This window comes from Hippocampus comes, unplaced genomic scaffold (assembly GCF_001891065.2).
Source record: "Hippocampus comes isolate QL1 unplaced genomic scaffold, H_comes_QL1_v1.1 scaffold477, whole genome shotgun sequence".
Taxonomy (NCBI): domain Eukaryota; kingdom Metazoa; phylum Chordata; class Actinopteri; order Syngnathiformes; family Syngnathidae; genus Hippocampus; species Hippocampus comes.
Window position 1 is genome coordinate 89062 of NW_017805449.1, and position 9847 is coordinate 98908.

The 9847-nt window shown below is 49.8% G+C and overlaps 1 protein-coding gene across 1 annotated transcript in view; it reads right to left on the reverse strand.

Annotated features, from left to right (window-relative positions):
- The window catches only part of plxna4 (plexin A4), a 39704-nt gene that overhangs the window by 15928 nt on the left and 13929 nt on the right, over window positions 1-9847 (reverse strand). The window contains exons 8-13 of the mRNA XM_019874037.1: window positions 4900-5100; window positions 4316-4412; window positions 3412-3602; window positions 1019-1170; window positions 823-946; window positions 605-741 (exon numbers count right to left, since the gene is read on the reverse strand). Coding sequence (XP_019729596.1) covers window positions 605-741; window positions 823-946; window positions 1019-1170; window positions 3412-3602; window positions 4316-4412; window positions 4900-5100 — 902 coding nt within the window. The remainder of the gene's footprint in view (window positions 1-604; window positions 742-822; window positions 947-1018; window positions 1171-3411; window positions 3603-4315; window positions 4413-4899; window positions 5101-9847) is intronic.

Genomic DNA, 9847 nt, shown 5'->3' on the forward strand with positions numbered 1-9847 from the left:
AACCGTCTCATGAGGTCACATGATAGCGTTAAGTCACGCTGACTTCGATTCATGAACCGTCCTCAAACTGAATCTATGCCGGATTTCAGAAAACGGGGATCTTGGAATTCCATGACTTCATTTCGTCACGGCGGCATCCAAAAGATATTTTAGGTACACCAGACTAGAAGTGACCACAACGGAATTACGATAGTCGTTAGCCATGTTTTCTGTCCCATTAAATTACAAACGAACGCTTTTCGAGTGGTGTTCTTTTTCGGCCGTATTTCGTGGCGTGGGTGGATCTTGAAGGCAAGCGTCTGCGTGCTGTCAATCACGACGGAGACACGCCCTCAAGCCCACACGGCCCTATCGGCTAAATGAGAGCATAACTTACCCAAGGAGCTCGGTGCCGTATTGAAGAAGACGTGAAAGCGGCGATGGGGAACGGAAACTCATTAGGGGGAGATATTTATGGAGATCGTAAATCCAGGGCGGCTCGTTTTGCCAATGACTTGAATGTAATCGGATTTCTGGCGGCCCTGGAATGTCTGCGCGGTTCTTTTCGACGTGCGCGTTGAACGGCGGGGGTCGGGACGGGGGCACGCGACGGCGAGCGACTAACTTGAGAAAGGTGCACGGCTGGTCCTTAAACATGATGGACACGTTGCTGCCCGCGTCCAGGTGGCTCCCTGTGATGCTGACCACGGTTCCCCCGGAGACGGGCCCTCTGCTCGGCTTGATGCTGAGGATCCTCGGAATCTGGACAGCCAGTACGATCCTCACGTCACGCCTTTACAATGTCACACACGCGGGGAGAAGAAGCGACGGCCTGGCTCGTACCACAAAGTAGTAGTATTTGGACGACTTGGCGGTGAATTCCGGCCGACACTCGCCGACGCCGACGCACACCTTGACGTTCCCCGTGTACTGACTCTTCTCGGCGCGGCCCATCTCGCATACGATCCTGCGGACGGCGACATCGGGTAAACGCGGCGCTTGGAAATTCCGCGCATCAAGGGCTAGCTAGCCCGCTTACTGTTCCGCCGGGATGTAACCGTCCCGGATGGGCGTGCACTCCACCTCCGCCACCTTCACGTTGCCTTGGATCTCGCGGAAATCCAAGCCGAGGTTGTCGCCGCGAATGGTCACCAGGGTGCCGCCTTCCCTCGGACCGCGCAGGGGGGTAATCTGAAAACCAGAGATGGACATGCCGTGGCATAATTCGGGCAGTCATATGACCCCCCACGTGGATGTATACGACCGACGATAGCGCCGCGGCGACTGTTACGATCGTTTTCGGCGTAACCGTGTCAAAGGTTGAAGCTTTTGGGCGTGTTTTGAGAACGGATGAGTCGCCGTATAATTTGATTGGATGTTTTTAGATCCGGCACAGATGGATGGATGGACCTTAGCTTCCGGCTTTGGGCTCATGTAACTCCCACACATCCTAATGAGCTCCAGCTCCTCACCACATGCCACGTTCTCAATTCTTGAATGACTTCTAATCAGTGGTGAGGCTCCTCTGTTTCATCCCGACCGCCCGCCCCTCCTGATTTCGTCAATTGATGCGCCGACATAATCAGATTGGTGCCGCATATAGGGTTCATGCATCATGGCTTTCACCAAAACGCCACAGAGGTTGCGGGTCAACGCATCAATCCGGGATTACATTTCCATTCCGGCATGGCCGCCTCCCCGAAAAAGCGTGCTTGGAGGGGATTGCTTCCGGCCTCCCCCTCATTGCTTCGTCGGAGCCTCCTCCTCTGGGACGCCGGTGCGGAGGACATTACCGGGCAATGGCCGAGCTATCTTTATCTCCATCCTTCCATCTATCTTTTGCTCATCTCCTCCCCCTACATGCTAACCTTGGACTCGTGCTTAGCAGTTCTGAGATTTGGGTTTCAAATCTCAGCTCTCATTTTGAGGGTCTTCCTCCCGGTTACCCTGACTTCCTCAAACACAAGGGCATGCGGGGAAATGTTTTTTTTTCTGGGGTGGCTGGGGTCAAGGGTGGTTTGTGGGTCGCTATGCGGCGCATTCAAATGCACACATCATTTGCATTCACCTGGCTCCCTCTGTGACGGGCTTTGCTCATAAAAATAACTCGCGGAAGCGTATCGAGGGGTCATCGAATACTGCATCCATGTGGAAACGCCAGAAAAATTCATAGATCTTAAAATTAGGGGTGGGGGTGACCACCGCTGGCCACCCCGTAACTCCGCCCCTTCTCATGGTCCAGATCTCCTGAAACTGGTCGAAAGCAAATCCTTCCAAGTCCGAGGAGGATACGGGGAGGAGTCTCACCTGTGTGATGCGCGGGTGGGTGCACTTGCTGTTGATGCCGTTGTGTTCCAGCCATTGGTTCTCGGGGTGCGGGCAGTGCTGCTTGAGCGTGCAGCGGTTCTCCCCTTTGCACCACACGCAACCAAACAGAGGATCCGCCTTCAGGCACAGGCCGCAGCTCCTGCGCTGGGCATCGCACTTGTACAGATGGACTGCTCGCCGCACGCAGAATGAAAGTCAGACGAGAAGAAAAAGAAGAAGAAGAAGAAGAAGAGGGTCATTACAACGGGAGACAAGAACGACAAAACAGATTTCTCAACCAAGTGACAAATGAGTGCAAAATAGGCAGAGAACAACAAACGGGAGAGTTTCTTCGCCCGGTGATGCCATTATCTGCGGCGCCTCACGCCTCCGCGCGTTTAGCATACTATCACCATGGCAACGGGCCAGACGTTTTTCCTCCTAATTGCGATTAAACGGAGGTGTGATCTGTCCATCTCGTGACGCCTCGGGAGATGACGATTCTCCTCGGTTTTTTGCTTTTTCAAGACATTGGTGTCGGGTAATCCGCTGCGTTTGGATCCGGGAATGGACATTGAACAGGAACAGGCTACTTGTGACCAGATAATAAAAAACGGGTAAGATTCCAACCGGTTCAAAAACGTTTGCCATCCACAGTGATCGAAAGGGGTGAGGGAAAAAAAATGTGTCCAAGTTAATCACTCCATAAGGAAACATCAGGCCGGACTCGCCGCACCTCAGCACACTGCCCGCCTGTTGCCATGGAGACAAACTCCGAGGGCAGGAGTGACCCTACTGCGTATGTGTGCATTGATAAAAAAAAAAAATAATAAAATAAAAATACGTGCTCGCATGAGATACGTGAGTGATTGCAAAATGAGCAAATTAGGCCAGTTTAGACGCTCACCTTTGTTGTGGGCGGGGTTATCGATGCTAAAGTCGCCGTTCCAGATGACGGTCAGCTCCACGGGAAGGCTGCTCATCTCCATCCCGTCGTAGAAGTACTGTCGCCACGGCAACCAGGGGTGGGGCCGTAACTCCGCCCCTTCTCATGGTCCAGATCTCCTGAAACTGGTCGAAAGCAAATCCTTCCAAGTCCGAGGAGGATACGGGGAGGAGTCTCACCTGTGTGATGCGCGGGTGGGTGCACTTGCTGTTGATGCCGTTGTGTTCCAGCCATTGGTTCTCGGGGTGCGGGCAGTGCTGCTTGAGCGTGCAGCGGTTCTCCCCTTTGCACCACACGCAACCAAACAGAGGATCCGCCTTCAGGCACAGGCCGCAGCTCCTGCGCTGGGCATCGCACTTGTACAGATGGACTGCTCGCCGCACGCAGAATGAAAGTCAGACGAGAAGAAAAAGAAGAAGAAGAAGAAGAAGAGGGTCATTACAACGGGAGACAAGAACGACAAAACAGATTTCTCAACCAAGTGACAAATGAGTGCAAAATAGGCAGAGAACAACAAACGGGAGAGTTTCTTCGCCCGGTGATGCCATTATCTGCGGCGCCTCACGCCTCCGCGCGTTTAGCATACTATCACCATGGCAACGGGCCAGACGTTTTTCCTCCTAATTGCGATTAAACGGAGGTGTGATCTGTCCATCTCGTGACGCCTCGGGAGATGACGATTCTCCTCGGTTTTTTGCTTTTTCAAGACATCGGTGTCGGGTAATCCGCTGCGTTTGGATCCGGGAATGGACATTGAACAGGAACAGGCTACTTGTGACCAGATAATAAAAAACGGGTAAGATTCCAACCGGTTCAAAAACGTTTGCCATCCACAGTGATCGAAAGGGGTGAGGGAAAAAAAATGTGTCCAAGTTAATCACTCCATAAGGAAACATCAGGCCGGACTCGCCGCACCTCAGCACACAGCCCGCCTGTTGCCATGGAGACAAACTCCGAGGGCAGGAGTGACCCTACTGCGTATGTGTGCATTGATAAAAAAAAATAATAAAATAAAAATACGTGCTCGCATGAGATACGTGAGTGATTGCAAAATGAGCAAATTAGGCCAGTTTAGACGCTCACCTTTGTTGTGGGCGGGGTTATCGATGCTAAAGTCGCCGTTCCAGATGACGGTCAGCTCCACGGGAAGGCTGCTCATCTCCATCCCGTCGTAGAAGTACTGTCGCCACGGCAACCAGGGGTGGGGTGGAAGGGAAGGAATAACAGCGAGTTGCGAGGGAGAAAGAGGCCGTCATTATCTCCCAAGTGTGTGTGTGTGTGTGTGTGTGTGTGTGTGTGTGTGTGTGTGTTGAACAAAACGCGGCCGGCGACACGTTCCGCATGCAACAGGTGGTTGTACACATTCTGAAGCAATCACACCAAACACCTTTCAAACACTATTTTGGCGTCGCAATCATCGTTTACGGCAAGATTACAGTTTCCCTCCTTCGGCGCTCAATCAAAGTACAATATTTGGATTGTGCGATGATGATGCGCACTAATCCCACAGACACACAAGTAGTCAGAGCGATGAGGACAGGCATAAGGAGGAAGAGGCGTTTGTATAAACACGAGAGCGCCATAAAACCTTTTTCCATGCTAATCCGCCGCCGTCACTTCAAGACGCGCCGTCGGGTAAAAAGACGACGGTTGGCTCAAGCGCTCACCGAAGTGTTCTGACACTGCACCGAGGAGCTGTTGAAGCGCAGGGCGGGGACGCGGTGCTCGTTGCCCTGAATGGTCAGCAGGCATTCGTAGCCTCGCTGGCCCGACTGAGGCTGGGGCAGGTTCTTGGCCTGTAGGGTGATGGGCTTCACCACGTTGACCGGCACCAGGATGCGCTCGGCCGGCAGCAGCTGGGGACACTCCTGGGGAAAGGCAGAGGGCGAAACGTGGATGCTCAGTTCCTCTGGCTGCCAAGTACCAAGAAACCAACAACGGTGGTGCAACACAACAGGAAGTGAACTTTGGCTGTCAAGTATCAAGAAGCCAACAACGGTGGTGCAACACAACAGGAAGTGAACTTTGGCTGTCAAGTATCAAGAAACCAACAACGGTGGTGCAACACAACAGGAAGTGAACTTTGGCTGTCAAGTATCAAGAAACCAACAACGGTGGTGCAACACAACAGGAAGTGAACTTTGGCTGTCAAGTATCAAGAAACCAACAACGGTGGTGCAACACAACAGGAAGTGAACTTTGGCTGTCAAGTATCAAGAAACCAACAACGGTGGTGCAACACAACAGGAAGTGAACTTTGGCTGTCAAGTATCAAGAAACCAACAACGGTGGTGCAACACAACAGGAAGTGAACTTTAGAAGCCTTTGGAAACAAAAACTCAATGAAACAAGACAAAAAAATTCAATTCTTGGTTTCTCCCAAGATAAGAAATGGCCAAAACTGTTTTGTGGACTTCAGGAAGCAAAAATACAAGCCCATAAAAAATGTGGAGGTAAGTTGCAAGAGAGATGTATACGAGTTATCTAGTTTTTGGGTGCACCACAGTTCATAACAAGTCAAGAAATGGTAGGACCCATGAACTGTGGCGTCCGTAACAGGAAGTGGATTTGAGGGACATCTTGAAGGCAAAAATACAAGAAAACAAAGCGCAAAAAAGCTGAGGTGCAAGAGCCATGTGATCTTCTTGTTGGGTACTCGACAATTCTTGGGTTTTTACCCTTTCTCAACTCGGCCGAAACCAAAAATTGGGGCTTGCCCCACATCGGGAGGTCTTTGAGGAAGACCATGAAGGTAAAAATAATCAAAAGGAATCGGTGCTCCCAACAAGAAGACAAAACTAAAACAAAGCAATGATGCTGCCAAAATGCCAGTCACAGAAGACGACGTGACGAAGAATAGAAGAAGAAGGCAACGAACAACTGTCGAATTCCCAACGCCGGGAGTTGAAGTTGAAGAACGGAACGAGCGCGGGGAAGTAAAATAAGTGACAGGAGAAGCTCGGGCATGTCAAAAAGAGTGAAAGGAAAAAAAAAAAAAAAGAGGAGAGGAAGAAAAAGCGGAGCAGATAAGGCCAGCCGGCGTGGCGGCGCACGTTCAGCCGGGCGATAACGCTCGCGTGGAGTTTATTAAAAGCCACTTGATTGGGTTTGCCTGAGTGACTGACTGGATGGCTCCTCAGCGAGGGAGGGGGGTGAGGGGGGGGGGATAGTGGGGTGACACTATTCACAAAGTCATTATAGATAAATGACACACACGCGCAGAGCGGGAGGTGGTGTGTTTGCGTTTCATTTGCCTACATTTGGAGAATGAATTTAAGTGCAGGTCGGGCGAGCACACGTACACTTGGGTACACTTTGAACAATGGCAGCCGTGCGTGCGATCCGCCCGACGGAGGCGAAAGGCAGACGAGTGTGACTTTGGATCTAACGAGACGGCCAACGATGGCGCCGCCGCGCGCCGATGACGAGGCGTCCGAAGGCAAACACAAAAGGAGGCAAATTGAAGGCGGAGAGACGGAGCACTCTCTCCTCGAGATAAAACAACGCAAGGCGGCGGTCGCTCGCATCATGGGCTGCCACGGCAACCAGGAGGAGCGCTTCAGAAGGCACCTTTGGTTCACTCGTCTTGATTATGGAGATTACTTTTTCTCAATAAGTGCCCAAAAAAGTACAAATATAGCCCCGATTCATCTTACAGAATTTGAGTGTTTTTTTTGCTTTTTTTTGGAGGAAAAGTAATACAGTCAAAAAAGAAAAAAAAAACATTTAATTCATGTATTTAAAAAAAAATCATTGAATTTAAAAAAATTATATTATTTTTTATGATTATATTTAGGGTGAGTGGATTTTTCAAAATAAAAAAGTAGCATGAGTAGGACACATAGGATACAAAAGAGGAATATATTACAAAAAATGGAATATATATTTATAATAATTATCTAGAAGTTGATTCATATCAGTGAAAAAAAATAAAAATGTCTTTTCAAAAATTAAAGCAGTAGGATTGTTTCAAGGATTTTAAAGGCAAATTAACTTCATGCTTTCACAAAATGTAAATTTTATTTTTGAATTTAATGAATTAATTCATTTATTTTTAAATCGAAAAATATTGTAAAAAAAACATATGAATGAGTTCGGACTGGAAGGATTTAATTTGAAAATTAATACAGTACAAGTATATAATAAATAAATAAATAAATAAATATATATATATATATATAATGTATAGTTTCCCTATTATTTAATTACATTACAAAATTTGATGAAAATGTTTTTAAAAAAAAAAAATCCAAAATCCCTTCGCTATAAAATGTTAATCTATTTCAAGTTTTAAGTATGTTACATCCTAAATAATATATACAACAGATTCTGTGCGTGCGTGCGTGCTACTGATGCGAGTGGCGATGCCGGCCGTCACCTTTCCGAGATTAATGTCGACGTTGCGTCGATGTAACGTCAGTTGTGTTTATCGCCTGCCTCACACCCCCTCCTGGACTCTCGGGATGTGATAAATAATAGGGGCGGCACAGATACGCCCCGTCGCGCACACACACACACACACACACACACACACAAACACATACACACACACACACACACACACACACACACACACACACACACACAGATACACACGCACAGACATCGCCATACATAAAAACACCATCGGGCTCGGCGCTGCGAGGAGATGAGGGCAGAGGACGGCGATAAAAAGAAAAAGGGAAACTTTTTGTGCTCTTGGAGAGGCAAAAGTTACGCCAAAAAAAAAAAAAAAAGTTGTGCTGACAAGTTTACATACCCTGGCAGAGTTTGTAAATGCGTACCATGCAAAAAAAAAAAAAAAACAAACATCGTGATTACATTTGCTAACAGAAGCTCATCCGGATATCGAATTCCACATAAACTTACGATGGCTTAGCAACAGGTAGGAAAAGATGTTCATGTACTTTTTTTAGGCTAGCGGTGAGCACATAATGAGCCCCGCAGACAAGAAATCTCAAGTCCACGCCGCCCTCGCAGGTCGACCTCTCGGCGCTGACCCCTAGCGATGCCTCCAACTCCCTCGCTCCAGTCCTTCCTCGTCAGGGGAACCTGCTTAGATCCGCTAATTGGAGGCTGGTGGGAGGTGTGAAGGGCGGCGACGGCGCCCGAACAGGAAACGGCGTGGGAGCTGTGAAGGCCTCTTTCTCGGCGTAGTTTCAAGTCACGTAATTAGAGCCGGCGGCGAGGTGTGAAGATGAGCGACATCTCCTCCTTTCGCACGTTTCCTCGCCGGGATCTCGACCGAAGACGCTCTCTCTCTCTCCTGAGGTGCGCTCATCACCTTGATATTTGCGGTATCTCCTCGTTACGGGCGCCTCGCTTTTCGACTAGCATTCTGAATGCTAGCCAAAAATGGGCTAAGAGTCTATTGCTTTCGTTTTACAAACAGACACCAGTCCAGCGACCAACTAGCAGCTATTAAAGTTGACATTTAGCCGCTTTAATAAAATCATCCCGATCAATAGAGTTGCGGTAAATAAACGCTTCAGAATTGATCAGCGCGACACACTGAAGTGCTGTTTTTGTGCCGAGCAGTAGCGGCTATTGTTTGTCTTTCAACAAAGTCGTGCGGTGAACAAAAAAGTTGGACCCGAGGAGAGCTCAACAGGCAGGCAAACATCGCTAATTGGGTAAACAGACGTAGCTTATACCCACTGTAACGCCGTGACCGGGAATATTTTTTGTTGTCGGGCTAATCCCGGCGGCTAAGTCCTTGAGACGCGCGAAGGACAAAGTTTGGCAAGCGTCTGAGCGGCGTACCCGGCGCCGCTGGCGGCATGAATAAAACAGCGCCAGCTCCGTGCCCGGCGCGGGTTTTAACGCGACGTCGCCGCGCATACTAACGACGAGCTCAACCGAGTGGGGGTGAGAGAGGCGGGATGGCTATCATTAGCATAGCGCGGAGGGATTATTCCCAAAGCCCGCTCGGGAATCTCTTCATTGTGTCGGAAGAGGAAAGATCAACGGTGACTTGTTGCCATTTGGGGAGCGGCGGCGGCGGCGGGTGCGCATCCCGAAATCTCCAGTGCACGACCTCGGATTGGCCGGGTTCATAAAAAGCAAATTAAAAGTCATTAAGGCGGCAAAACACCTGCTTCGCCCCCACCGGCCCCCCGCAACATGGCTCATCAAAACCAAGCATGTCATTAATGTGCAAATGCGTCATGCCCCGCGCTTTATTTGTGGCTTTTCTTGGAAGTCGGCGACACAATGGAAAGAGGATTGGCACATGATTATCCTCGGTCAATATTGACCGGCAGCGGCTGAGTTAATTGGAAAAGTAAACCCCGGCAAAAACTGGGGGGCCTGACGAAGCAGACGGGGGTTCAAAAGGATAATGGAAGACGTCGGGAAGGAGGCGAAATAATAACGTGCGCTCAGGTCGAACGGCTCCGGGGAAATATTGGCGGGATAACACAATGGCGAGCCGACCGCTCATCAGACCAGACAATCTGGCCCCCGCCGCCTCCCCCGCGCTCGTCCGGACCGACGCCGGCGCCACTGATCTTCATCGTAGCTCACCTCGGGCGAGGATTAACCGGCCACCGACTCCCCCAGCAAGACTGCCCCGCCTCAGAAAAAACGTGCGAAAGACACACTCTCAAATCTTCC